At 36.5% G+C, this 26,784-nt stretch overlaps 7 protein-coding genes and 1 non-coding gene across 13 annotated transcripts; 5 read left to right on the forward strand and 3 right to left on the reverse strand.

Moving 5' to 3' along the window:
• Positions 1-205: 205 nt before the first annotated feature.
• On the forward strand, positions 206-4,780 carry LOC103874984 (probable LRR receptor-like serine/threonine-protein kinase At5g48740). The gene is made up of 16 exons (XM_009153426.3): positions 206-829; positions 921-1,458; positions 1,539-1,990; positions 2,061-2,178; positions 2,247-2,315; positions 2,385-2,453; positions 2,538-2,606; positions 2,679-2,750; positions 2,825-2,893; positions 2,978-3,207; positions 3,294-3,499; positions 3,593-3,719; positions 3,803-3,871; positions 3,952-4,141; positions 4,227-4,359; positions 4,431-4,780. Exons 1-16 carry the CDS (start codon positions 730-732, stop codon positions 4,650-4,652), a joined length of 2,733 nt encoding a protein of 910 aa, XP_009151674.1. The 5' UTR covers positions 206-729; the 3' UTR covers positions 4,653-4,780.
• Positions 4,658-6,563, reverse strand: LOC103874985 (pentatricopeptide repeat-containing protein At5g48730, chloroplastic). Its single transcript, XM_009153427.3, has 3 exons — positions 6,116-6,563; positions 5,628-6,034; positions 4,658-5,536 (listed from the first exon to the last, which is right to left on the reverse strand). The coding sequence occupies exons 1-3, from the start codon at positions 6,527-6,529 to the stop codon at positions 4,822-4,824; spliced, it is 1,536 nt and encodes a 511-aa protein (XP_009151675.1). The 5' UTR covers positions 6,530-6,563; the 3' UTR covers positions 4,658-4,821.
• A 489-nt stretch (positions 6,564-7,052) lies between these two features.
• LOC103874983 (protein XRI1) lies at positions 7,053-10,925 on the reverse strand. Of its 5 annotated transcripts, none has more exons than XM_033273814.1 (10): positions 9,890-10,925; positions 9,733-9,784; positions 9,132-9,187; positions 8,947-9,060; positions 8,724-8,863; positions 8,280-8,343; positions 8,098-8,206; positions 7,961-8,010; positions 7,795-7,878; positions 7,053-7,683 (listed from the first exon to the last, which is right to left on the reverse strand). In XM_033273814.1, exons 2-10 carry the CDS (start codon positions 9,750-9,752, stop codon positions 7,409-7,411), a joined length of 912 nt encoding a protein of 303 aa, XP_033129705.1. In that variant the 5' UTR covers positions 9,753-9,784; positions 9,890-10,925; the 3' UTR covers positions 7,053-7,408. The 5 variants fall into 5 exon arrangements, with proteins under 5 accessions (XP_033129705.1, XP_009151673.1, XP_009151671.1 ...); XM_009153425.3 differs by having other exon boundaries at positions 7,961-8,007; positions 9,132-9,190; positions 9,890-10,924; XM_009153423.3 differs by having other exon boundaries at positions 9,132-9,190; positions 9,890-10,907.
• A 122-nt stretch (positions 10,926-11,047) lies between these two features.
• Positions 11,048-13,665, forward strand: LOC103874982 (putative small ubiquitin-related modifier 6). Its single transcript, XM_009153422.3, has 3 exons — positions 11,048-13,133; positions 13,213-13,368; positions 13,442-13,665. Exons 1-3 carry the CDS (start codon positions 13,023-13,025, stop codon positions 13,523-13,525), a joined length of 351 nt encoding a protein of 116 aa, XP_009151670.1. The 5' UTR covers positions 11,048-13,022; the 3' UTR covers positions 13,526-13,665.
• Positions 13,574-15,640, forward strand: LOC103874980 (UBX domain-containing protein 1). Its single transcript, XM_009153421.3, has 10 exons — positions 13,574-13,829; positions 13,941-14,036; positions 14,114-14,190; positions 14,269-14,342; positions 14,418-14,478; positions 14,549-14,616; positions 14,707-14,788; positions 14,856-14,939; positions 15,043-15,126; positions 15,212-15,640. The coding sequence occupies exons 1-10, from the start codon at positions 13,814-13,816 to the stop codon at positions 15,530-15,532; spliced, it is 963 nt and encodes a 320-aa protein (XP_009151669.1). The 5' UTR covers positions 13,574-13,813; the 3' UTR covers positions 15,533-15,640.
• Positions 15,641-18,862: 3,222 nt separating this feature from the next.
• On the forward strand, positions 18,863-24,048 carry LOC103874979. Of its 2 annotated transcripts, none has more exons than XM_009153419.3 (7): positions 18,863-19,020; positions 19,103-19,220; positions 19,650-19,717; positions 19,809-20,071; positions 20,200-20,274; positions 20,345-20,407; positions 23,805-24,048. In XM_009153419.3, exons 1-7 carry the CDS (start codon positions 18,879-18,881, stop codon positions 23,847-23,849), a joined length of 774 nt encoding a protein of 257 aa, XP_009151667.3. In that variant the 5' UTR covers positions 18,863-18,878; the 3' UTR covers positions 23,850-24,048. The 2 variants fall into 2 exon arrangements, with proteins under 2 accessions (XP_009151667.3, XP_033129713.1); XM_033273822.1 differs by lacking the exon at positions 23,805-24,048 and adding an exon at positions 20,582-21,277.
• A 161-nt stretch (positions 24,049-24,209) lies between these two features.
• Positions 24,210-24,281, forward strand: TRNAK-UUU. The gene has a single exon. It is a non-coding gene; the product is annotated as a tRNA-Lys (tRNA).
• A 178-nt stretch (positions 24,282-24,459) lies between these two features.
• On the reverse strand, positions 24,460-25,902 carry LOC103874978. The gene is made up of 2 exons (XM_009153418.2): positions 25,617-25,902; positions 24,460-24,958 (listed from the first exon to the last, which is right to left on the reverse strand). The coding sequence occupies exons 1-2, from the start codon at positions 25,900-25,902 to the stop codon at positions 24,591-24,593; spliced, it is 654 nt and encodes a 217-aa protein (XP_009151666.1). The 3' UTR covers positions 24,460-24,590.
• Between the last annotated feature and the right edge of the window lie 882 nt (positions 25,903-26,784).

Raw genomic sequence — 26,784 nt, forward strand, 5'->3', positions numbered from 1 at the left:
ATATAAAATTATATTAGTTTCAAAAATAATATGATGTTTCCAAAAAAGGAAAAGCATTAAGAGTTGTTACTGGCTCAGGGATGCCTCTAAGGTTTAAGGCTTGCAGATACTTTTGTGTACTTTGTAACGTGTAGCTAACTTGCAACCCGGAAAGGTCATTGAAGATTGCTCACACTACCATTATTTGCATAGTCAATAAAGCTCGATTAAAATCGATTAGAGATAAAGCATTTTATGTTTCTCAGGCATTGATTAAAAGTAAAATTCAAAACTAGGGAGACGTTACTATGGGAATAATTTGTCGAAAAAGGTTTTTCCCTTTAAAAGAAAGCTTAGAGGAGAATGCAATGTGAGGATTAGTGTTGAAGCCAAGCAAAACGTAATATCATTGCTTTTTTAAGATTCTCTCTCAAGCATCAGTCTCATAATCATTCTTAAGAACTGAGCAACCAAATTTTATTTTCTTTTTCTTTTGAATTTCTACACATATTTGACACTTCTATTTTATGTGATATGTAAGGAAGGTTAAATAAACACTCACTGTACTTAAATTGTTAATGTAGATTATTAGTTGATACATATACTACTAGTGAGTGCATTATGACCACTGAGTAAAGTACCTACGAATCATCATCATTGATAACACCTTCACACATACAAATCCATTGATATATATAAAGAATGAGTTCTTAGGATAATCCTAATAACACAATAGAACAATTTTAATATATGTTCTCCAGATTTCACTCAGAAAATTCGAAGATGATCTTCTGGATAGATTTGGTTTTGCTCAGTGGCTTCTGGATGTTTGCCTTCTCCAATCCAGATGGTATGGAGATTCTTGACCATGTCTCAAGTCCTTACCGTTACTTTTGTTCTTTTGTCTTCAACTGTTTTATTCAATCTTTGTAATGGAACAGGTTTCTTGAGCTTGTCTTGTGGCGGCTCAAGTTACACCGCTGCTTACAACATCTCCTGGGTCTCAGACAACGATTATATCGAAACAGGTAACACTACTGCCGTTACTTACATCGAGGGATCTTCAACTTCTACTGTTCCCATCAGATTCTTCCCGGACTCTCAAAGCCGCCAGTGTTATAAGCTACCTGTGAGGAAGGACCTGTCTTCGGTTCTGATTCGAGCCACATTCGTTTATAGAAACTATGATAGCCAGAACCAGCCTCCAGCATTTCGCGTCTCTTTGGGGAGGAGTGTCACTAGTACTGTTGATCTCAGAATCAAAGATCCTTGGATTGAAGAGTTGGTTTGGCCGGTCAACAAGGATTCTCTTTCGCTTTGCTTGCTTGCGGTTAAAGGAAGAGGCATTCCGGTTATCTCTTCTCTAGAAGTACGTCCACTTCCTTTAGGTACTTACAGAAACAGCCTGGAGAGTTCACCAAATGCTATCCTCAGGAGAAGTTACCGGATCAATAGCGGATACACAAATGGGACTATCCGGTAATGAGTTCTCAGGCTCTTTAAATCTGATCTTTCTTGTGTTTTGTTGAACTTACTATGTGATATCTGTTGAATGCCAGGTACCCTTCAGATCCATTTGATCGAATATGGGATCCGGACCAAAGTTTTACACCGTTTCACACCTCTTGGAACTTCAACAGACTCACAAGCTTGTCTTCCTTCAACATAACTGAGAATCCGCCAGATACCGTTCTTCAGACTGCAAGAATTCTAGCTCGCAATGACAGGCTTTCATATACACTTTCTCTAGATACACTAGGGGACTACTACATTATCCTCTACTTCGCTGGGATACTCTCACTCTCCCCTTCTTTTAGTGTGACCATCAATAACGAAGTCAAACAGTCTGAGCATACAGTAACCAGTTCAGAAGCCAGTGCTTTGTACTTTACGCAAAAGAGAATCAGTAAGCTAAACATCACCTTTGAAAAAATCAAGTTCAATCCTCAGGTGAACGCTCTTGAGGTGTATGAAATCCTCCAAATCCCTCCAGAAGCTTCTTCTACCACAGGTATCCTCTGTTTGATTGCTACCTAGATAGAGCAGCCAAAAAACTTCACCTTATAAGTTATCTTTTGCAGTTTCGGCGCTTAAAGTCATAGAACAGTTTACTGGACAAGACCTTGGATGGCAAGACGACCCATGCACTCCTCTTCCTTGGAACCACATTGAATGTGAAGGAAGCCGTGTTACATCATTGTAAGACAACCCTTGCTTTTCACATTTCTGGAACTCGGCTTAGATTTTTGCTTCTTCTGGCCGTCTAGGTTTCTTTCACAGATCAACCTGAGGTCTATTAGTCCAACTTTTGGAGACTTGCTTGACCTCAAAACACTGTAAGTTTCTAGCATTTCTAGCGTCTCATGTATATGCATGTGTGTTATCACTGAGTTGCTCTCCTGCAGCGACTTGCATAATACATCACTTACTGGAGCAATACAGAATGTAGGAAGCCTTCAGCATCTCCAGCAGCTGTAATACTCATCCATATAACGTTGACGAAATATATGTTTGAAGCTTCTTGTAGTACTAAAATGCTTCTGATGGTATATATCCAGGAATTTGAGCTTCAATCAAATAAAATCTTTCGGCTCCGAACTGGAAAATCTAAATAACCTTGAAGTTCTGTAAGTTATCTTATACTGAGATTTTCTGGAATTGTTTTTGGTAATTCTAAAGCCAGTCTCTATTCCTTGCAGGGACCTGCAAAACAACAGCTTACAAGGATCAGTTCCTGAAACTCTAGGAAAGCTGAAGAAACTTCGTCTCCTGTAAGTAAACATTTAGACCAAAGAAGTAGCTTTTACCTCATACAGAGAAGGATCTTTATATAATTTCTACTCAGGAATCTGGAAAACAATAACTTAGTAGGCCCCTTGCCACAGTCACTTAACAGAACGGGTCTGGAAGTAAGGTAATATAGTTTCTGTCTCGCCATCATTTGCTACAATATTCTAGTCTGGTTGTTCTAGTGTTTACTGATTTGCTTTCTATGCAGGACAACGGGGAACCAATGCCTTTCGTTCACTTCGTCATCATGCAACAATGTGTCTTCAACAATCGACACACCACAAGTCACTATCCCTACCAATAAGAAACACAAGAAGCAAAACCGTATAGCGATCTTGCTAGGAGTTTCTGGTGGCGCCTTGTTTGCCACTCTCCTCATATTTGTTTTCATGTCGGTCTTCACGAGGAGACAGAGAAACAAAGAGAGAGATATAACCAGTATGGGGGAACAAATGCTTTCTTTTTTTTGCTCCCACATAGTTTGTGGCTTTATGATTCTTAATAGTTATCAAAATCTGGATCAGGAGAACAACTGAAGATGCAGAACTGGAACACTTCAAGAATCTTTTCTCACAAAGAGATCAAGACAGCTACAAGGAGCTTCAAGGAAGTGATTGGCCGCGGAAGTTTTGGATCTGTGTTCCATGGAAAACTACCAGATGGAAAACAAGTTGCGGTCAAAGTGAGATTTGACAAAACTCAACTTGGAGCTGATTCTTTCATCAACGAGGTTAAGCTTTATTTGAATATCATGCATTCAAATTCATCTTTAGTGATCCGAGTGCTTTGATCTGATGTATCCCTTTGTACTGTATACTTTTAGGTGCACCTTTTGTCTCAGATACGCCACCAAAATCTAGTTTCCTTCGAGGGCTTCTGCTACGAACCGAAACGGCAAATACTGGTTTATGAGTATCTTCCTGGTGGATCATTAGCTGATCACCTTTACGGTATACAACTCCCCAAGTATCTAGCCATTGCTCATCATCCTCTTTCAAAGCCATCTTCCTCTCAAAGCTAATTGCTTCTGCAGGTCCAAGTCGTAAAAGACTTTCATTGAACTGGGTTTCCAGACTAAAGGTTGCAGTTGATGCTGCAAAAGGTACATCTTCAACATCTGTCACTGGTACTAAACACACATTTGATTTTGGCAGATAGTAACAATTTGTCTTGCTCATGAAGGACTGGACTACCTGCACAATGGAAGTGAGCCAAGAATTATACACCGGGATGTAAAGTGCAGTAACATACTTCTTGACAAGGATATGAACGCAAAAGTTTCTGACTTTGGCTTGTCAAAACAGTTTACAAAAGCAGATGCATCACATATTACTACTGTTGTTAAAGGCACTGCAGGCTACCTTGATCCTGAGTAAACTCTACTGTAACCATCTCTCAGCATTCGTGACAGAAAAACAGTTTCATTAACTATTCATTAATCATACTTTTCATTCCAGATATTACTCTACCCTGCAGCTGACAGAGAAAAGTGATGTCTATAGCTTTGGTGTGGTTCTGTTGGAGCTCATCTGTGGAAGAGAACCCTTAAGTCACTCAGGATCACCAGATTCTTTTAACTTAGTCTTATGGGTAAGAATCACATGACTGTCTTCCTTTTATTATCTCCCAGAGTCATAAAATATAGAGCTACTTATATGCAGGCAAGGCCAAACTTACAAGCAGGAGCGTTTGAGATTGTGGATGATGTCTTGAAGGGAACGTTTGATCCAGCGAGCATGAAAAAAGCTGCTTCTGTTGCTATAAAATGTGTGGGGAGAGATGCATCTAGCAGACCATCTATTGCAGAAGTCTTGGCTCAGCTGAAAGAAGCGTACAGCCTTCAACTCTCATATCTAGCTGCTTCAGGACATACAGACATATAAACATATATCACAAACAAGAGCAAAGAACTATACTTGTATCACTTTTTTGTTTTTGTGTTACAAAGTTTTGTAAGCGAAATGAAATGTATTTACAATACTCTCATACTAACTACATTCCTTGGCTACTAGATATATAAATATACCGGAAAATTTAAGCTCTATTCCTCGGCTAAAAGTCCGGCTTCTTCAACACAACTTGGGCTTCACCAACGGACTCGACCACACCATCAAGTTCCTTTACATGGCTAGTCATGCCACTGATTCTGTAAGCCTTAACCATTGTCCTGTATGTAATCTTATCAGGTTTAAATCCCTTCTTCTCCATTAGTTCGAGAACACCTTTCATCTCCGCAAACTTCTCCATCCTCCCATAAGCATCTACCAGACAGTTAAAGAACACAAGGTCTAGCCTTACGTCTGAGTTCTCGATGAAACGCAAGACTCCTCCAATTTTATCCGCTTTGCCAGCTCTTCCATAGGCACGAACAAGAGAACACAGCGTAACACAGCTTGGTTTTATCCTCTCTGACTGCATCAGCCTAAACAAGTATTCCATTTGTTTCAAGTCTCCTGCCCTCCCGAACGCGTCAATGACCACATTGTAGGTGACTATGGTCCACGAGTAGTGATACTTCTGCATGAACTCCATCACGGCGCTCATCTTCTTGTAGTTTCCTGTTTTCCCATAGGAATCAAGGAGGATATTGAATGTTCTGATGTTGGGTTCGATCCCGGAGCTCTGAAACTTCTCGTAACAATTCTCCATCATTTCTATCTGTCCGTTCCCACCAAAGGCTCTAAGGGTTGAGTTCATGGTCCAAGAGTCAGGCTTGCAGTCATCCTCTCCAAGCATTTGGATAAGTGTTGATTCCATCTCCACAAACCTTCCAAAAAAAGAAAACAACTATCTCAGCTTATACATGCTTTGAACTAAACCATAATAACTCAACAAGGACAGTAAAGGATGCAAATTACATTTTTGCTTTCCCATAGGCATCAATGAGGGTATTATAAGTGATTGTGTTAGGCCTAATACCCTGTCTTCTCATATCAGAGAGCAGAGCCTGAACCTCATCAAACGCAAAAACCTGAAGAAACGACTTGATGAGGATGGAGTAAGTATGCACATCGGGCTGGCAGTTATGACTGCTTTTCATAAGTTCTAAAAGAGTAAACGCATCATCAAAGCGTCCACTCCTGCTATAAGCAGATAGTAAAGCAGTATACACTTCATGATTCACCACACAGCCTTCACCGATCATTTCTTGAAAGAGCTGATGAGCCTTTTCAGGCTGCTTGCATTTGCCAAGCATGACGATGAGCTTGACGTAGATGCCAACGTTAGGTTTGTACCATAGCTGTTCACGCAGTAGCTCAAACACCTTACACAGAGAATCAAATCCCAAAATTAAAAAAAAAATTAACAAAGTATAAGTCTGAGAGAGCAGACGAAGTTTACAAACCTGAAGAGCAGATTCCCATCGGAGAGCTGTGATTCGCTCGTGAAGAGCCTCGAGCACCGTCCTTGGGAGAAGCTTCTTGGAGTTGGTTGGTCCTTTCTTCTTCTCGATTATCGCCTTTGTGGCCTCTCTTCGGAGTATTATCGATATCGCTTTCCTAGACGCGATTTTGGAGTTCATTTCATCTTGAATCTCCTTCGAGTATCTCTCCTTCGCCTCCTCCTTGCTCTTCACCCATTTTCTCTGCCTAGTCTCTCTGAGCGCCAGGGAGGAGTCGTTACTCGTATGTTTAGGCTCGCGCGGGGAAAAGGATGCACATCGCACTGTAACATTTCTCTCCGCCGGACGGCGGTTGTGCGCCGACGGGAGTGGGTGAGCGTGGCTCGCGGAGGTGGAGAGCGAAACCATTTGGATCATCACCAGAATTTTCAAGGATCAGACGAACTTGAAAAAAGGAAAATGGAAAGTTTTATCAGAATGTTATTGGGCCAGGCCCAAATAGCCAAAAAGGGTCTACAGACTTGGAGGATTTTCACATCTCAATACACTCAAATGACTATAGAAGTGTTCCAATAAAAATGGATCATAGACAACCTCTGTTCCATGAGATCGACATGATATCAAATCAATTCGTATTTGAAAAAGATACGACGTGTGGATATTTATTGATGGTTTTATTGATTTCAGAACATCGATATGTTTTCACGTGACTTCTGTCAAAAGAGCCAAAGAGGGTCTCACTGTGAGACTCTCACATGACAGAGAAATAAATGACCAAAGTGGATCGATTATTGTTATAGGTGCATAAAACTTAGGTTCGTTGTTAGGTAAATGCAGAGCTTAGTAAGGACTTGGTTTCTTAACTCCTAAACTTAGGATTAAGAAGAATTCAATCCGAAAGCTCCAAAACAAATAAATTGTATCGTTTTATCGCACAAAGTTTAAAAGGAAACAAGATTTATTATAGCTACTATCCACTTAGATACTTGAGAGACATAAACTCAAGAGTTTTGGCATTTCAGTTTTCAGCTACATTAAGAACTTTATACAAACAAAAAACATCCTACCGCATTGGCTTACAGCTCCTTGATTTCACTTTCTTACCACAGATACCAAAACGAAACAAGAACATGATTCATGACAAGAGTATTAGCCGCTGTACTTACCTAAAGCCCCCTTCACTGGAACTATATCCGGTAAATAAAAGATTTAAGGCCTCTGAGAATAAGGCAAAAAGGTTTATAGAGTTTCAGCAGCGAATGAAAAACCTTAAATACTTTCTACTTAACTTATAGCTTAGCCTCTTGTCCTCATAATCGTGATGCTTCCTTTTCCTCCTTCTGTGCGGATCTTAGTCTTCCCAACAACGGGTTTCCCAGAGAATGCTGATGTTTGGATCACTGGTGGCTCTAGTTTGTCTTCCTTTGGTTTTGCTGCTGGTGTTCTGATTTTCTGGTTGATGTCCTTGAGAGTCATGTCGCCGTGAACCCCACATGGTTTGATGAATGCAAATGGATAGATGATCGATGATGGTAGCCTTGGAACCGGCCTTGCAAATGATTTCCGACCTGCTATTTCCCCACAACTTAAACATTATAATGATGTTTTTGTCTTCTCATTTTGTAGCTAACATCAGTGTGTGGACTATGAGAATCCATTCGTGACTCAACGTTTTGTTTTACCTTTAAAGATAACATTTGGAGAAGATCGAGTCATAGGTCGCCTAACTTCCCTTGCTTCCGGTTCTGGTGGCACATTTAGATACTCTGCGCCATACATAGGGATTGCATCAAGAAAAACCAGAACTAGAGCAAGCAAAAGAAAGAGTCCAAGTCAAAGAAACCTCACCTGATATATCTACTTGGACATCAGGAGAACCAAAGCTTTCTACAAAGCTTCTGAGAGAAAACAACATTAGTTATCAGTTAATCAAGCAAATAGGATACTGAACCGAAAATAAGCAATAATGAAAGATCGAAACATACAAGTCATCAGGTAGGATTGGAGTCTCGGCATCATTTAAGCAATCAGCGTACCATTCTTCAGCATACAAATCAAGGCCCTCTAAGTCCAAGCTTGAGGCAGATGCGTCCGCTGAAAAAAGGAGATGTTTTGAATGGAAAACGCATTGGCCAGATTGAGTTGGAATAATTTACGAGAGCTCAACCTGAAAACCCTTCTATAAGCTGAGATCCCTCAGGCAAAAGCTCATCAAATGTTTCCTCTCTAGCCTGAACATTCAAAGAAGAAACATCAATCAGAGCATCAAAGATAGTAGCAAAATCTAACGCAACGTCCTAAGCTATCAGATGTTGCTTAGATAACATAACTTGCCATGGTAGGTACCTAACAATTAAATTAGGCAGTCAGATACCACGAAGCTAGAATTTATTATACAAGTAGAAGAAAAGGGACCACAAAACAAAACAGATTCCTCCTTTGCAAACATTTGAAACAATAACATAAATTAAGATTGGTTCGGTGATCTATGGTTTCCAACTGATCTCTGATATTAGTCTGTATCCAAACAAAAGACCAATGGGGGTTTGTTATATGGCAATGAGTCTGAGGGTGCATAGGTAAAGACGAGGTATTGGTTTATTATACTCACGCTTGATTTTAAGATCGAAGAGAAGCTCTCACTGCTGAAAAGGGACGTTTCCATAGGCTGCTCATCGAATAGTAACATCCGACGCCTCTTAACAGCAGAGCGTGTCTCACTTTGCACTTCCAGCTTCTTGGTCGTTTCATCTGAATCCCACAATTCATCATATTAGGAACCATCATGACATCTGGGATCGAAATGATAAGTTGAAAAAAGAAGAAGCACAAACCGGTTGTGACATGATAACCCAACTCGGCACAGGCCTTGACAGGGGTGGAGTGATCATCAAACATGTATGAGTGATCTTCTTGGTTCAATGTGACTTCCGTCATTGTCACATCAGCTGGAGTTGGAGAACGACTTAGTCACGCTTGTCACAAAGTACTGTCAGAGTTAAATAATATAAGAACTTACAGAAATGAGACTGTGGCTGGTGATCATAGTTCTGCACTTGCCAATTCCATGAGGCGCTACTGTAAAAAAAAAATTAGACATCAAAACCATGGTACATTAACATGTTAACTATCTACTCTACTTGGAAGCTTCGTGTAGACTGGAGAGTCTTAACCATATCTTGTAAGTTCCCAATGATCAAACGAATCTACGGGTACTAAGCTACAACTCAAAACTATACAAATAAAGTAGCACATTGCAAACATCATATCCCACAACATCACAATGTGTGCAGTTTTAACGATTGAAAAACAAAATCACAAGAGTAAAAAAAAAGAGGATTTGATGAAAAACATTAAATGACCAATCAATCATTTCATTAAGAAACCCAACCGAATCTTAAATCACATTTATTTCATCCTCAAATCAATTAATCAGAAAACCCAGCATTGACCGAGGAACCACGACCAAATCTAAGCGATTACAGTAAAATCACAGGATCGAAGAAGGCGAAATGAAACTAATCAAATCAATCATGACAAAGCAAACACACACTAACACAAATCAAATCACAAGAGCAGAGGAGAAACGAATAAAGCAGGAAAAGGTAAAGAGAATCTACCGATCTTCTCCGTAATCCATCGATCTTCCCACACCGAGTAACTAGCCGTTGCCTGGAAAATGAAAAGTAAAAAAGATCAACAACACTGTAACATGCACGCGCCTGGTAATGGAAGAGGGAGAGCGTATATAGCTTGAATAGAGCAGTTTTGACTGACCTTTCTGCGCTCGAGATATGTGCTTAGTGCTACCTTCAGAGTCCAACAAAAAAGTAAAAGCGGCGAGTTTTTCTCTCTCTCTCTAGAACAAGGACACTGGTCACTATTTATATGAGGAAGTGAGAGAGAGGAGAGGAGAGGAGAGATGATGGTCTTTTTTCTTTGGGTGTGTGTAGAAAAAAAAAAAAGAGAAGACCAGTGCGAAAGCACGCTCTCTAGTTTCAATCCTCTTTTCTCGCGATTTTCTCCTTAATTGTTCGCCATTTATTTATGACAATAAATCACTTTCCTTCTCTTTCTTTATTCTTTTGGATATTTCAATATTCGCTTTTTAGATTTTTTTATCATTCTTCTTGTTACTCCTTTATTGGTTTTTTAACCCTCTCTCAACTGCAGCGTTTAATTGAACTAACTTTTGATGCATAAAATGTAGAGAAAATGAAGATATTTAGATATATTTTTTTATTAAAAATTAGATTTTTATGTTATTAGTCAATGGTGAAGCTGTGTAAATTGTCGTTTAGTCGTTAAATCCTCTAAAACCGTTACAATTATCTTTTAAACCGTCTAAAAATTATAATATTATAATAAATAAATAATATAAAATTTATTAATTATAAATTATAATAATTAATAGAATTATATTATAAAATAATTTATTTTTTCTGTTTTATATTAATATGTTGTATACTATATTATATATCTAGTATATTTTAAGTGGTAGATGTATAAATTGCCATCTCTCATTATTCAATTGTGTACTGTCACATTTTACTTTTGATTCAAAGTTTCTTTTGTCAAAAGTTAATACTCTTCAGATTTGGATTGCCATTTATTTCAAAATTTTCCATGTTTCAATGGATTTTATGTTCACAAATGTCAAAATTTTCAATTGATTCATTTGTGTATTTGATTAATATGTTAACAAAAAAAGCATTAAGACTAAAAAATTTAAAAATCATCGTTTTAGCAGAAAATAAAATAAAATAAACAAAAAATGGTAGAAAATTATAATGTTTAAAAGAAGAAAAAATCATTTTTAAACTTATAATGTTCAGTGTACTACAACGATAAAGAAAAGAATATAACTCCTTAGCCGGAGGCCGGTGATAACACTTACCTCAAGCGAGTTACCGTAGAGTTCTCGTTTTTACAGACCCACATAAGTTGTTCGACAAAATAACCAAACATAAACTTTGTTTGGTCACAGAACTGAGTTCCAGAATAACAAAGCATCAGTCTTTTTATATGGCTACCCATGCAGCTATTAGGCCTCACAGGATCAAGTCTGCGTCGGAGCTAATTGATCGGTACTAGACTCATTATATCATCCGTTGATCCATCCGTCTATGGCCAAACTATCAATCTATGTGCTGCTTTGTTACTCTTACAAGCTTTTTTGGTTTAGCCAAAAGATGTCGAAGAATTCAACGAGGAACTGTTGTTGAAGTCTTTGCCTAATCCAAAAGTGTTAGCGCATTTCCTTTTCAAGAGTCGAGCTTCTTTCCTGTCAAACGCCAATGGCCACCATCGGTCCATCACCATCTCTTCCGCAAAGTTATTTTTCAGTTGGTAAATACTCTATCAGTTTCTCTTTAGTTGTCATTTTAGGTTTATGTACACATATCAAAAAAATATTTAATTTTGCATATTTTCAAAATAAATCATCATTACTTATACACCTAACTATATTTCAACCAATAGAAAAATAAAATGGAAAATATTGTTAATAAATTTTGCATTGAAAACATAATACGACACTCAAAACGAAACAAAATTTTAACTCTAAAGAGACAACTAATATGAAACGGATGAAGTAACATTTTAAACTATTGTTTAGTTGAGGTTGGAAAGTAGTACGGTGAAGAAAATTTCATTTTCTTTAGTGGAAGTAACATGTTTCCTGTTTTCTTGTGGACATGTTTTGTTTTTGTTTTTCTTACCTTGAATTATGGAAGAAACTAAACTGTGTCAAAAAAATTGTTTCAAAATTTTCTATTTTTAATGCATTATTTAATGGTAAACTATAAATTAAAAAAAAAAACATAATTTTGTTTATTGAAAATAGTAAACTTCAAAAAGCATAATTGCATTTATTAAAATTTTGTTGATTAAAAGTTACAGGAATTTTTTTTTCAAAGTTATGGGAAATAAATCTTTTTGGATCAAATTTATGGAAAATAGTTTTCTTGTCAAAGTTATAGGAAATAGTTTTTGTGGTCAAAGTTATGGGAAAAAGTTAATTACAAAAAATAATGCATTGATAATCAAAATTTTAAAACATATTTTTTAAACAAAGGAAAAATCGTTAGTGCCTTTCACAACCCCTGATTCTAGCATGCCTTACAACGTGATCTTGCTCACAAGCCGTGTTTGTTCTCTGTATTTCAAAGAATTGCTTTGTCTCTTCCATATACGTGTAGATGAAAGTGAAAAATCCCTGAAAATTTAAGGTGGTTTGTCCGATCCTTACAGGACAGCTTTGAGACCATTTGAGGCTAAATTATCGTAACAAGTTCACCTTTTGATTCTGATTTTTATCTTTCTTCAGCAGGAAAGAAGAAAGGAGGTGCGCTTAAGCAGTTGTTATCAAGAATCTCAGCCTAGATCAGAGGGAGACCAGAAGCTGGTTCATTGGTCTTCTCTTCTATAATTGTGTTTATTGAAAAATAGTAAACTGTAAAGTTCCAAAAACATAATTGTATTTATTAAAATTATGTCGGTTAAAAGTTATGAAAAATAGCTTTTTTTGTCAAAGTTATGGGAAATAGCTTTTTTTGGGTCAAAGTTATGGAAAATAGTTAATTACAAAAAATAATGTATTGGTAATTAAAATTTTAAAACATAATTTTTGAAACAAAGGAAAAATGGGATGTTGCATTGCATGGACTCACAATGGAGCAGTACTCGTTAATGGTCAAGTATATTTGTGTTTGTTATAAAATTCATAAAAAATACCATCAATTCTCCATAAAAAAAAAATCTTTGACTGATGAGCCCTCCCCTCTTACATTTAAAAGCTGTCTTCGTATTTTCATCTTCATTCAGTAGTTTGCTTTATAAATACACATCTCATCCAATCTCTGTAATCAGTATTTGAGAGCTCAGTGATCTGATCAATTCGATTAAAGTAATGTCGACAAAGCAAAATAGAGAAAGTGGAAGCACTAGTGTGAAGAAAGAAGAGAAAAAGGCCAAAGTTGAGTCGGCGTCAACTCATGTAACTCTGAGATTCAAGGGTCAGGTAAGAGTTGGTGGTAACTGAATCTTTACATCATCTTCTTTAAACAATGACTATATAATTATATCTATGGAGATATTAGGACGAGGAGGAAATCAGAGTTTTTAGGATGAGAAGGAACGTCGAGATGCGTAAAGTTATGAAACGGTACGGTGAGACGAGAGGAGTGAAGTGGACAACGTTTGTTTTCATATTGAAGGATGGCACGAGGATTCGAGAGTCTCATACACCTGATGAGGTATGTATAGAGATTTTTATAATAGAATAAAGTCGTCCATAAAAATGATTTTTGTTTCACTTGTTTCTGTTAGCTGGAGCTCAAGGATGGAGCTAAAATCGACGCAATGCTGCATCATGAGGGAGGCGGTTACGGTCCATCTTCTATAATATTTTGAGTTGTTGAGTCTATGTTGGTGATGTATCAGTCACATATCAATATGAATAAACAGCTTGTTATGCATGTAATAAAGGAATAAGTTCGGTTGCTTATGTAACACGATTTGAATCGAATCAAAAGCTGGAAACTTTGAGGAAACGAAAGTAACAAAAGAAAGATGTTTTTCTGTATACCGAAAACAATTAAAGAATCTAATTGTTATCATCAATAATGCAACATCCTATATCAAACACCATTGTACTATTCTTGCATCGGCTTCTCACACCAAATACAGAGATCCAAGAATATGCCGGCAGAAACAGGTAAGATTTGTTAGTTCTTGTCTGTGTCAATGTCAAACCAGATCATATATAAATTTTTTTTTTCATACGTGCGTATATGGAAGTGATTCTTGATGTGTTTTGGTTGAGCAGAAAGTGATGTAGTTGAGGTTAACCGTGGGTTGCTTAAGGAGCTTGAAGATATGGGATTCTCAATGGCCAGAGCAGCTTGGGCTCTGCATCATTCTGGTGTGTATAAAACCACTTCAAAAATATCCTAGATTCATGTCATGGATCACTTATATTTTGATTCTCTTCATCTCCAGGCAACTCTAGCCTCGAAGAAGCTGTGAACTGGATCGTAGACCATGAGAACGATTCACAGTTTGACAAAGCGCCTGTGGTATGTCTTCAGTCTTCATCTTCATTTCTTTTTCACTCCTTCCATAGAATCTTTGATCGAGGGGGTGGTCTTTTGCAGGTGGAGTTCAACATTGAGATTGAGTCTCCAAGTCCGCATGATGATACATCTCAGGCTAGAGCAAATGAACTAAAGTTAGTCACATATGCGTGTTTTTCGTAAGTTTCATCCTCCACATGGGAACATGACTTGTTTTATGTATTCCTCAGGGAACGAGCTCGTAAGCTAAGAGAAGAAGAAGAAACTAAACGTGAAAGAGAAAGAGAAAAGGTACAAAGGAATTGGTGGCAGTACATAGCGTGTACACGAAGAATACTAATAGTTAATACCTTTCTTGCAGGAAAGGATACGAGCTGGAAAAGAGATGATGGAGACAAGGAGAATCGCTGAAGAAAACGAAAGGAAACGGTATGTGAGACAGATAGAGAGTGTGTTTGTTTCTCACATTCTCTTCCTTTGGATTAAATGTAACAGTGTTTAGTACTTTAAATAAAACAGGAACATAGCTTTGAGGAAAGCTGAGAAAGATGAAGGGAAAAAAGCAAGGGAGAAAGTTATGCTAAAAGTGAATGCAGACAAGGTGAATCTTTCATCTTTTTTTTTTTACACTGTAAATGGAAAGCTGATGATCTCTATTATGTGTTTAGGCTGAGAGAAAGAGCAGGCATGGATTGCCAACAGAAGCTCAATCTACTTCAACGTCAACTCTAGTTGCTCCACTTGACACTAAGGTACATATAGTTTCATCCTCCATTGTTTGTTAGTCACTTAGTTGTTACCTCTAAACTCTATGAAGAATGTGATAATGTTTCCTCCAACACTAATAACTACCAGAGGATACTAATGCCGTCTCCAAGCCCAGTCTCGAAAGCAGAGGAGATGAGAGAATGCTTAAGATCACTAAGAAGAAACCACAAAGTAAGAACAACGTTTTATCTATTATTTAAGAAGATGAACTTGAAAACAAGATGCATATAAAAGTGAAATCTTGTTGTTGTTACAGGAAGAAGATCCAAGAACGATGAGGAGGGCGTTTGAGACGCTTCTGATGATTGTGAGGAACGCAGCTAAGACTCCAGATGAAGAGAAATACAGGAGGATCCGTGTCACGAACAGGTTGTTCCAGGAGAGAGTTGGGAGGTTCAAAGAAGGTATGGAGTTCATGGAGCTTTGTGGATTCAAGAGAGAGGGAGGATCAGAGTTTCTGTCTCTGGCGAACGACGAGGGAGACATGTCGCGGCTTCGAGACGCCGCGTTTCAGTTGCAGTCTGCGGTTACTAATCCTTTCTTTGGTCTTCTCTCCAAAGAAGCAGCTGAAGAGTGAAGACATGTGAACAATGAACTTTGTCTGCCTGAATTGTTGTGTACCGTTAACAGATTAATAACTGAACTATTATTATCTCTTTCTGCTCTAAAATGTTTGGTTAACGCATAATACTGTTAAGCTAAACAAAGCGACGTTAGAAAATGGTTAGCGTCTAATCATCGTCTTCCTAAGCGGCAAATCAAAGATTAATTGAAACATCTAGCAATTTTATTGAACACCAGGATAAGACTTGTGCCTTGCACATGGTGAATTTATATGACAATTATTTAAGAAATATCGTATGAAAAAAATAAAAATTATATTTTTGATCGAATTAATATTTTTGGCCCTTAAAAATTTTTAAATTTTTTTTGTTAATTATATATTTTGTTTACTGATAAGCTAATCTCATTTTTAAAAATATTTTAGGTCAAAAAATTCACTTATCGCATAAGAACTTAACGTTTAGGCCGAAGAATCTCAGACCTACTATTTGGTTACAATGAAACTATGTCTGTTTGATTTTATATCATAATTTAGCAATATCAAAGTTAATTATGATTATGAGAAATTTATGTTCACGTGTCAATCCTATCTATCTTCAATATTTTCTCGTTTTTGTGTCGTTTTTTCATTTTGGTTATTGTTCGATATAAATATTGATTATTGAGTCTATTCTCATTTCGTTATTTTGTTTTAGTATGAGATTTAAAAATTATTAAATATTTAAAATTATTAAAGAGATACATACTTAGATTAAGATCTGCACCTTGTGCAGAATAAATATTTTATATTTATTATTTATTTTATGTTTTTCTGCATATTATGAAATAATAAAAGAATAATCTAATATATTAAAACAGAAGTCATGACTTCTTTTCATGTGTGATTTTTTTTAGTTTGGATCATTCCTAGAAAATATCATATTTTACATAAGTTCATTATTATATCTTTTAATATCTTATCTTTTTATTTGAAATACAAATGAATATATTTAAAATGTTCTAACAAAATCTTTTCAAAATCTTCTTAGAATCTTTTTAAATTTACTTTCAAAAATTAGTTAGTTTTAATTTAAATTATCATAAAGTATAATTAGAAATTAAAATTAAATATAGTTTTGGTTTATAAACGAAAATTTAAATAAAATTAAATTAATTAATTTCAAAAATACATTTACTAATAATTTTTAAAGATTTTGTTAGAAATAAATATTTATTTCTATTTTAATTTTTTCAAATTTGTTTTCTAATAAAATAAAAATCATGATTTTTTGATGACTGATATTTTTATTTGGACCGTCATTTAAATTTTATATTAAATGTATATCACTAATGCTAATATATATAATATTTTTAACTACTTTAATCATAATATCTTTTATATCTTTTAATTTTCTTTGAAAAAAATTAAAATGCTAACAAATCTCTTAAAATAAATTATAATAAGATCTTAATTTTCATAAATTGAATATAAATATTTTCAACTAATTTTGTAATTAGTAATGAAATGTTACTAAAAGAATAAAATTATATCCTATTTTATCAATTTTATAATAATATCTACCATTTTAAAATAAAAATGTTATATTGAACAAAATATGATAAAATTATTTTAAATTGATAAGTTAACATATTTTATTTTCATAAATATAAAATATTTATGCTAAAAATATAATATGTTGGTAGAACGGGTTAATATTAGTAAAATATATAATACATGTATAAAATTTTAACTTATCTTAAACTTTTTAATAAACAGTAATTTATTATATAGAATTAATAAACATTAAAAAATTACTAAAAATATCTAGCGATTTGAATTACGGATCATGATTATAATAAATTAAATACAAAATTGTTTTCATATATGTTGTTTCATGCATTAAAAAATTTAGTTTAGTATTCAAATGCAAATTCAATAGGACAAATATATAATGAGCAACATATATATGTGATGATTTTAATTTACAGCATGAAAACTATAAAATTATTATATTTGGCATAATTATACAAACATTTAAATATGTGAGTAACATTAAAAATATATAATAATTATGTAAAACAAATATCTATATATATATTAATGTGAAAATATATACCCGCACGGTTGTGCGGGTGAAAATCTAGTTATATATTAAATAGCTAAGAAATGAGTTACTATTATGTAATAAATTGGTGTGCACATATAAATCAAGCGACCGTTTTTGTTTATTCGTACTCATTTTAGGGTAAATAAATCAAAACAATCAATCTTATCTATTGTATATGATATATAATTAAATTTAAATAATATTAACATATATATATAGTATACTTTAAATATAAATATTTATTAAATGAGGTTTCTACTCATATGATTTTATCATTGTGTAACAAAATTTTACACCAACGATTTTTTTATAATGTGGAATGTTTAGTGGTTTCAATAATTTATAATTAAAACAATGAAGATTTCAAAATTAAAATATTTATTTTTCAATATATGTTCAACGCAGATATCAAAATATAAGTATGTATTTTCATATGATGTATAGGTTAATTTAAATGATATGATTTATATATATATATAGTAACATAAACACCTATTAAAATAAAAATTATTTATTCATATGATTTTATAATCATTGTATCTTATTATAGAAAAAAATTTAAACCTTGATCACAAAAGTTTATGTGAGACTTTTAAGAGTTTTAGTAATCTATATTCGTTTTGAAAAATTCAAAATACGACATATACAAAAAAAATCAAAATTTTATTATATGATTAATGTAGTTATGTAATTTATTTTAATAATAAATAATTAAAAAAATAATAGAATTTATACAAATTGTTAACAAATATTTATTATTTAAAATAATTAATTGTCATTTATATCTTAATCACATTAGGTAATTCTGCAAGTTTTATTTAAGGAAAAAATATATAATAATTTCAATTTGATAAATGAATGGTCCATAATGTACATACTATATAATATAATATTTCTTACCAATTTAATTTTTGACTAACAAAATTCTCAATTGATTTTCAAACCGTCATTTTAAAAAAATTGACATTTTAATTACGTGACAAGTCAGCAGAATATTTTTTTTAATTAGTACAAACAACATGTTATAACTTGTAAATGTTTTTCTATTAATATACAGGGGATTGATTGCGTAGTTGCAATATGAAACAATTAATAAGAGAATGTTTTCCGGTTTGCTACATACCAAATTGATGGCATGGTAATCTTAACCAACCATAAATGCAGGCCTCTTAGTAAAAGTTTGTATGAAAGTCTAAAGCCCAATAATAATAATACCATATCTTTGACCTATCCGACCCGACCCACCCGGCCCATTCCATCCGGCTACATTTGATGGTACTGACGGATACTATCTTTGAGCTGCCGCTTAACTGTGGAATCGAAATCGGAATTGGAAATATCGTTTTCGTTCGAGGCGACGGCGTCACCTCTCTCTGTGATTATCGTTTTCGTTCGAGGCAGTTCTCTCTGAGAGGTACGTAACTTGGAGACTGTTAGTAAACCTGGAGCTCTGCTCTTTCTCCCTCTTACGCACTGTGATTTTTTTTTTCTTTTAGGTTTTGACATATTCGAGATGTATTCTGATCGAGTGGTGGCTGAGACTGTAAGCAAGAATACGGTGAAGAACCGTCTCAATGGCGGCTCCGGCGACGGGAGACAAGTCACCAGGAAGAGGTTCTTCTCTCTCTCTCTCAACACTTCGTTTTTTTTTTCTCTCTATCGTAATTTAAACTTGCTTTTCCCCAAGGAAGGATCCTTCGAGTAACTTAGTGTTTAGGTTTTACTTAATTAGTCAAAGCTGATTCTCTCGTAGCTCTATGAACTCCTTATGATTCGTAATAGGAAGAGTAGCTGATTCTCTGCTTTGTTCAATTCACGCAGTTAGTTTCTACATGGATAGTTAGTTTCATGAAGGAGATGTTTAGCTCTCTATTCACACTTTGTTTTGGATACGTTTTGATGTACAACTGTTATATCTTTTTTTTCTCATTGTGTAATCTAAATCGTATAACTGCACAATCATTCATTGTGTTCTTTACCTTTTCACTAGCATAAGATTGGGAAAAGAAAGTCTGATGAACGTATTAACCTGATTGTTTTCAGAGGACGGGAGGATGACGATAAGTGGGAGCATGATCTTTTCGATGACGACACCAAGCCTCGAGTTTCAAGTATATATCTTTTTAGCTTTGTGGCTTTTCCTTCCTTGTTTTAGTTTACAAAGTATCTCTCTCTTTTGGTTGTTGACTCTGTGCTACCAAGATCGCAAGGTTGACCCTAGAGATCTCCGCTTGAAGCTCCAGAAGAAACATCATGGCTTGCAGAGTCGACTAGGAGGAGCTCGTTTGGGGGAGCGGGATCTGCGTGAGAAGCTATCTGGGACAAAGAATCCACCACCAAGGAACACTAACCTACAAAAATCTACAAGGGAAGCTACTAGACCAGCCGTAAAGAACGGTTCAGGTGAAACCAAGTCTGAGACCAGAGCAGCTTTGAACAAAGCTGTCAAGAAGAAACCACAAGAGGCAAGATGATTTCTCATTTTCTGCAAACCATAGTTCTCTTATCAGTATTTTATTCCGTATAGCTTTCATGACTGAATGGCTGTGTTAGCTGCACTCTTTCTCAGTTTGTTTATCTTTTTTTTGTTCAGGCTGGTACGTCAGTTGATAGCTTCCTGGAATCATTGGGTCTTGAGAAATATTCAACCTCATTTCAAGTGGAAGAAGTATGTGAATGTATTTACTGTTAGATTGATTCCTGCGTGTTCTCTTCTTACTGTTTTATGTCTTTTCCAGGTTGATATGGATGCTCTGATGCATATGACAGATGATGACCTCAAAGCTCTGCTCATACCAATGGTAAAAGTCCCTAATAAGCTGCCATAGCGTTTGTTTTCACCATGCTTGATTTTAGATTGCATTACTAGTTCTTTAGAACAGTCGTTATCTCCTGTTCAATTAATTCATACCACATCTATCATCATGTGATAGACTTTAGTTATCCAGAACTCCTTTATTGATCTTCAATGTCAGATTACAAGAGTAACGATGCTCATAAAAGATAGAAATACGATCTCATAGCGATCGCAGAGATGATCTCATGGCGATCATCTCCTCCAAGCTCATAGCGCTTGAATCACATCAACATCATAAGCATAAAGAACAAGTGAAGAAGACGAACTATATTTATATGAAGTCTTTCTCCCTTAGTCTTCCCAACTGCAAACATTCTGAATCGCATAGAGTCTTCACTCCTTTTGCCAGCTCAGCCACTCATTTGCCACGTCAGACTCAAGATGATAGAAGTCTATCAATACTTCCCCCATGAAAACAAGCTTGCCCTCAAGCTTGGGAGAAGAAAAGAAACTACTGGTGCTCATGTAAAAGATCAAGATAGGACTTATCAATGCTTCATTCATGCAGGTCTTACAGCTTCTGCAAATGTCGAATGTAACAGCTGAAGTCTCCACCTTATCTTTATACTTGAACATCCAGGACTTGGGCACTTTACTTCTCCGCCTTTGTTGCATGACTTTGTTGCCCTTGTGAACAGACAAGCCACTCCACAATCCTCCGCAATCACGGCTTTGCACCTTGCCATCATCTCCACTTATATCATACATATACGCCTCTTGTACGTTAGTTTGCAGAACTTCTGTCCAAACACTTGTCTTGCTGAGTTGTTGTTTGTACTTAAACATATACGTCTTGAAAGACTTTTTCTTCTTATGACTTTGCTGTACTCGCACTCGTAGCAGATTACCCTCGTGCTGCATTAGTAACAAGCCGTTGTCATGAGGTAACAAACGACTCAGAAATGATGAAACTCTGAACAGCTCTTGTATCAACAGCTCAGATTCCTTCTTTTCTTCTCTATCATATCTCCAAAACAACACAGCCACTATCCATAAGCAGATAAGTATACTCTCATATACTCCCACCCTTGAAAACAAGCTTGCCCACAAGCTTGAACAGAGGAAAATGAGAGGAAAATACTGCAATTCTGGTTTTGTATCTGCCACTGACTTAAACCTCCATTTATGCTTCACGTGGAACTCTCCCTCACCAACCAAAAAATGTTGCAACACTTGTAAAATCTGCGGCATCTGGAACAGAAACATCTGCCCTGTCCTCTTGCTCATCAGATATGTATGGTATAGTACGTGGCATGGAAGAATCATGCTACTAATCCAAACACTGCCATTCTCCACTCTGAACCTCTCAAATGTGTGGATAACCAAGATAAGAGTAATAGCTAAGTTCTCACACTGAGACATTCCTGCAACTGCCTTGTTCTCACCCTGAGTTATTATTTTGCACAATGATCTCCATATTTCAGCCAGGACAGGAACGCATGGAAACCGAGAGTGCCAAAATTTCAAACACTGTCCATCCTTGCGCTGCCGCAACCAGTCTCTCATATGCAGAATCCAACACGCATAATATAGGACATGATTGTATTGTTTACACAGCCCCACGTTCTCAGCTTTATATTTGAAGTGCCATGACTTGGAACTCCTCCTCTTTGGCTCCAAAGTTTGTTGTTCTGAAGTCAACAAGGTAATTACATCCAAACTTTTCATTTGGACATGACACAGTTGAGCCTGCAACAACCCACTCAACTTCTGAAGGCCCTTGACAGTTCCTGCAGATTCCTTCCTTGAATGCAAGGCCTCCTTTAGCTTCCTATCAACCAGAGAAGAACTTGGAGCTTTCTCAAGAAACAAATCAGGTTGCTCCACACAAGCACTGTCTGATATCTCACGTTTAACATCAGCTTGTTGCTCCATACCCGGAAGTGACGCAGGCTTAAGCTCTACTTCTGCCTCTTGAGCAGCTTCTGAACTTGAAACATGCCCATCACTAGAACTCACAGACACACTATCCAAAGTCGTTAATGCCATCGTCTTCACCAAATCTGGCCCCTTTAGAGACATCTCTGCAACTAATCTCTCCTCCTGAGCTGCAATACATAGTGACTTTGACACCTGCTCTGCTTCTTTCTCTGCTTCGTCCTCATGACCAGTCTCAGCAAAAACATCTTTCTCGAGTATTGTTTCAGATTGTACAGAAACTTCTGCAGCAGGGACAGTCTGTATCACCCTAACTCTTTCATGAACCGTCTCGGAATCTAAAGCTGGCTGAATCAAATCTGACAGAGAACAGTTCCTCACTACTCCAGTCTCATGAACAATGGCATTGTGTGAGGTTGATTCATCCGTGAAAGTTATGTCACCAGAATCACCTGAACACAGTCGGGAACGTCGTCGCTTGTCTGCTTCCCACTCCAAGAAAGCTTTGTGGCCTCTATCATAACTAGCTTTCATTCTGATCTTCTCTGGATCATCATCAGCACCAAATTGCCACAACAACGTTTCTTTCATATGTTTCCAGCTTCGAATAGGCCTCAAAGAATCGATACCACTAATGTACCTCTCAGCTTCATCCACAATGAATCCATAAGCCATGTGTAACTTCTCGAAGTCAGTGAGTCCCTTCCGAGCAAAGTAATGCTCCATCCACGAAATCCACTGCCTCAAGTCGACATCCGGAAACACTGGAACCGTAACGATTCCCATGACTGCGCTTGAATCCTCTCCGATCGTTGCGATCTGCTTCTCCACAGAATCCAATCGCTCTGCCGTCGCCTTATCGTTTCGCGTCACCAACGGATCTCTCTGCATCGTCTTGTTCGCATCATCTCTGGAAACTCTGCGATTTCCGTAACTTCCGTAATCTTCGCATCGTTCGTGAAACTCAATAGCGCCTCCTACGAATCCAGCAACAAAACCATCGCTTCCCTTGATTCTTGCCGCCGATTCACCGAACTTCATCATCACCGTAACACCACCGCGTTAGATTCGATCACAGTTTCACCGCACCAATGATAGACTTTAGTTATCCAGAACTCCTTTATTGATCTTCAATGTCAGATTACAAGAGTAACGATGCTCATAAAAGATAGAAATACGATCTCATAGCGATCGCAGAGATGATCTCATGGCGATCATCTCCTCCAAGCTCATAGCGCTTGAATCACATCAACATCATAAGCATAAAGAACAAGTGAAGAAGACGAACTATATTTATATGAAGTCTTTCTCCCTTAGTCTTCCCAACTGCAAACATTCTGAATCGCATAGAGTCTTCACTCCTTTTGCCAGCTCAGCCACTCATTTGCCACGTCAGACTCAAGATGATAGAAGTCTATCATCATGCTTTATATTAAAGATCTCTGTTTGACATTTGTTTGCAGGGACCCAGGAAGAAGATACTTCTTGCTTTGGGATCTAAACGTTGATAGATTTGCTTCTTGCTTCAAGCTCTGAAAGATCCTGAACCTCTCTTTTTCATTGTCCCTTTTTGGTTTCTCATATGTAATCTCAAGAGACGAAAGTAGGTAGACTTTTGAGATTAAAAGAGTTGTAACTCAGAAATGAACTCTTAACTACTGAAAAAGGAATGCTGGAATGAGAAAAATGCGTTTTGCACTTTGGATCTTGTTTCTTTTGATGAACCCTGTAGAAACGAAGGGTTAGAAACAAACTTGTTCTCGTTGGTATATAAATCATGTTGGAGAAGTGACTGAAGCTTGATACAGAGTTGAAGGCTAGTTGTACTTATGCGTTTGTTTAGTTTCAGTAACTAAATTGAACACCAAGCCGTCTTAGCTCAGTGGTAGAGCGCGTGACTTTTAATCCCGTGGCCGTGGGTTCGATCCCCACAGACGGCGCATGCTTCTCTTTTTTTTTCAAAAGCTCCATCAATTAATTGTCTCTTGTCCCATGTTTCATTTCCTTCAGTTTTAATCATGATCTGCCTTTGCAGTTTGTTTATTAAACTCAACATGGATTTTGATATGACTGTCGGCCAAACACAGGTTTTAGAAGACAACCAACATTCTTATACTTAAAAAACAAAAATGATGCAACACTTCATGCAACTGCAATCCTTTCTCTTCTCAATCATTAATGCACCATTGTCAACAACATTTAAAAAAAAACACTTGTTAAATGACAAACTCAACAATCTAACATCAGCTTTACGTTTTTCCCAGAATCTGGCTTTGGAGCTTTTGGTTGTCTTCTAGCAATCTATCATACTCCAGAAGCAGCTCTGCAGACTGTTTCTGGAGAGCCGTGACATGTGTCTCAGCGGTTTCCAGCTTCTTCTCTTTCTCTTTTGACTCGGTCTCTGCTTTCTTAAGTCTCTCTGAAACAGATGACAGTTTTTCTTGCAGCTGCTTGATTTCCTTGGACGCTTTGTCCTCTTTCTCTTTAAATTCGGTTCTCTCTTTCTGAAGCTGTTCAAGTTCTTCTTTAGATGATCCGACGTTACCCCTTAGATTGATTAGCTTTCTGAGGTAGTGGTGCATCCTGTCAATTATGAAGCCGAGGAAAAGTACGACTCCTGCAAAGATCATTAACGTTTTGCTGAGCTTCATTATGTGCATTTTGCAAAGCTCTATCACGTTTCAGAACAAAAGAGTTCTTTAAACGCAAGAAAGAAGATTTCAAACAAACAAAATAAGTATTGAAAAGAGAGTGCATCAACTCTAATTACCAAGGCAGCTTCTCAAATAATGATGAACGTAAGCAATAGTATGGAGCATCAGATACAATTAGAAAGCTCTTCAGACGTGTGGTATGATAACACAGTAACATTGCTTTCTATACCACCGACCATCCACTCATTTGAGATACAAACTCTTACAAAAAGTGTCACCCGCAACCAAAAAAACCAAACATTTTAATTTCCCCACTCACTCGATCTAAGCCTTCTAGTTTTTGTTATTCAAATCACCAGTCTAGCTACAACAAAGCCTAGATCATGAACTCATAGCTGAATTAGCCTTGAAAACCATGGACCAAGGAGAGCAGCTAGACGTCCAGCCAAGATCTCAGTTATTAATCAGAAGCTACAAAATCCAACTGGTGACGGACAAACCAAGGCAATAATCAACTGAACTATTCACTCTGCTTCTATACTAGCAAAGCTCTATGGTTCTGCTTAAACCACACTTTCATACAAAACCCAATCAAGAAAGAAGAGAGAGAGAGAAACTGACCCATTAGAGAAGCTTCAAGCAAGTGAGTTCTCCAAAGGACCTGATCCATAGGAGACATTGTCCCAAGCTTTGCACCTTTGTTCTGGATCTTGACGATGCTCATGAGATTGGACAAGAGGATAACAGACATGGTTCCAGCGATGGTTTTCACAGTGGCAGGACCTTTCCCCATCTTCATCTGGTCAAGGCTTTTAATCACGAGCTCCCTCAATGGGCCAATCTTAATCAGCAGCAAGAATGCAATCGCACCTTCCACGAACAGAACCATAAACAGTAGCTGAATCATGTCTGATTGATTTCACTCTCTCCCTAAAAAAAGTTTGTTCCTTACCAGAATTCAAGAAAGATGGTAAAAACCCTAAACCCTCCACCAGTGAATCATAAAAAGGAGAGGATGAAGTCAAGATTCAAGTAATCGAAGAAAGGCTTGGAAGGAGACACTGAAGAGCTAAGAAGGATCTGAGAGGGAGAGGACTTCAGTAGAAAGCATTAAAAAGTTGAAAAGCTGTTCACTAATCTAGAGAGAGAGAGAGAAGAACAATGGTGTGAATGATTAATGGTGTAATTATGTAAAAACTCAAGATACAAGAGTGAACTCTACTCTTAAGTCTAAACTACTCATGCCTTTTTCACTTGCTTTTACTTTTAGATAGACTAGGACCGGCGTCCGCGCTGCGCGCGGATTACATGTTTAATAAAAATCAGGTGAATTAAAATTGTGTGTTTTTTGGTTTCTGAAAGGATAAGTTAAGTTTTGTTTTTTTATACAGGGGAGAAGTTCGAAACGGTGATCATTTTTTTTTAAAAAACAACTGTAAGTATGAATAATAAATAGTTTTGAGGAATTCGATATTTGAATGAGAAAATAATCTTTGTGTGTGACAATTTAATTGATGTAGGAAGTGGTAACGTAAATGTTTTAAAAGTTGACTGGTGGTGTTTGCTATGAGGCTTAAGATAGCAGTTTATTCCTCTTTTGGAAGCGTTGAATGATATCAATTTCGTTGTTAAAGTAGAAGCGCGTTCCAGGTGTTGCTGTAAGTGATAGTTTTTCTGAAAAAGGCAAATATTTGTTAGCATTTAGTTTTTTGTAAAGTTTATGTTTAGTTTATTACCTTCATGTATCCGTGGAATGATACTTGTGATGATTACGACTTGTTTTTTCCTT

Source organism: Brassica rapa, chromosome A06 (genome assembly GCF_000309985.2).
Source record: "Brassica rapa cultivar Chiifu-401-42 chromosome A06, CAAS_Brap_v3.01, whole genome shotgun sequence".
Lineage (NCBI taxonomy): Eukaryota > Viridiplantae > Streptophyta > Magnoliopsida > Brassicales > Brassicaceae > Brassica > Brassica rapa.

Bases quoted from the DNA above. Each gene is read 5' to 3' on its own strand.
- LOC103874985 (XM_009153427.3), bottom strand. From the start codon at position 6,529: ATGATCCAAATGGTTTCGCTCTCCACCTCCGCGAGCCACGCTCACCCA. The intron at 6,035-6,115 runs GTTTGTAAACTT...TCTCTGTGTAAG, and splicing joins GATGGGAATCTGCTCTTCAG to GTGTTTGAGCTACTGCGTGA. The intron at 5,537-5,627 runs GTAATTTGCATC...TTTTTTTGGAAG, and splicing joins GCCTATGGGAAAGCAAAAAT to GTTTGTGGAGATGGAATCAA.
- LOC103874982 (XM_009153422.3), top strand. From the start codon at position 13,023: ATGTCGACAAAGCAAAATAGAGAAAGTGGAAGCACTAGTGTGAAGAAA. The intron at 13,134-13,212 runs GTAAGAGTTGGT...TGGAGATATTAG, and splicing joins CTCTGAGATTCAAGGGTCAG to GACGAGGAGGAAATCAGAGT. The intron at 13,369-13,441 runs GTATGTATAGAG...TGTTTCTGTTAG, and splicing joins AGTCTCATACACCTGATGAG to CTGGAGCTCAAGGATGGAGC.
- LOC103874979 (XM_033273822.1), top strand. From the start codon at position 18,879: ATGGTACTGACGGATACTATCTTTGAGCTGCCGCTTAACTGTGGAATC. The intron at 19,021-19,102 runs GTACGTAACTTG...TTTTTCTTTTAG, and splicing joins GAGGCAGTTCTCTCTGAGAG to GTTTTGACATATTCGAGATG. The intron at 20,072-20,199 runs GCAAGATGATTT...TTTTTTGTTCAG, and splicing joins TCAAGAAGAAACCACAAGAG to GCTGGTACGTCAGTTGATAG.
- LOC103874984 (XM_009153426.3), top strand. From the start codon at position 730: ATGTTCTCCAGATTTCACTCAGAAAATTCGAAGATGATCTTCTGGATA. The intron at 1,991-2,060 runs GTATCCTCTGTT...TATCTTTTGCAG, and splicing joins AGAAGCTTCTTCTACCACAG to TTTCGGCGCTTAAAGTCATA. The intron at 2,316-2,384 runs GTAAGTTTCTAG...GCTCTCCTGCAG, and splicing joins TTGCTTGACCTCAAAACACT to CGACTTGCATAATACATCAC.
- LOC103874978 (XM_009153418.2), bottom strand. From the start codon at position 25,902: ATGATTCAGCTACTGTTTATGGTTCTGTTCGTGGAAGGTGCGATTGCA. The intron at 24,959-25,616 runs GTCAGTTTCTCT...TGATCTTTGCAG, and splicing joins GCTTGAAGCTTCTCTAATGG to GAGTCGTACTTTTCCTCGGC.
- LOC103874983 (XM_009153423.3), bottom strand. From the start codon at position 9,752: ATGGATTACGGAGAAGATCG. The intron at 9,061-9,131 runs GTAAGTTCTTAT...CTCCAACTCCAG, and splicing joins CCAGCCACAGTCTCATTTCT to CTGATGTGACAATGACGGAA. The intron at 8,864-8,946 runs GTTTGTGCTTCT...TGTGGGATTCAG, and splicing joins GGGTTATCATGTCACAACCG to ATGAAACGACCAAGAAGCTG.
- LOC103874980 (XM_009153421.3), top strand. The intron at 14,789-14,855 runs GTGAATCTTTCA...TTATGTGTTTAG, and splicing joins TAAAAGTGAATGCAGACAAG to GCTGAGAGAAAGAGCAGGCA. The intron at 14,940-15,042 runs GTACATATAGTT...AATAACTACCAG, and splicing joins TTGCTCCACTTGACACTAAG to AGGATACTAATGCCGTCTCC.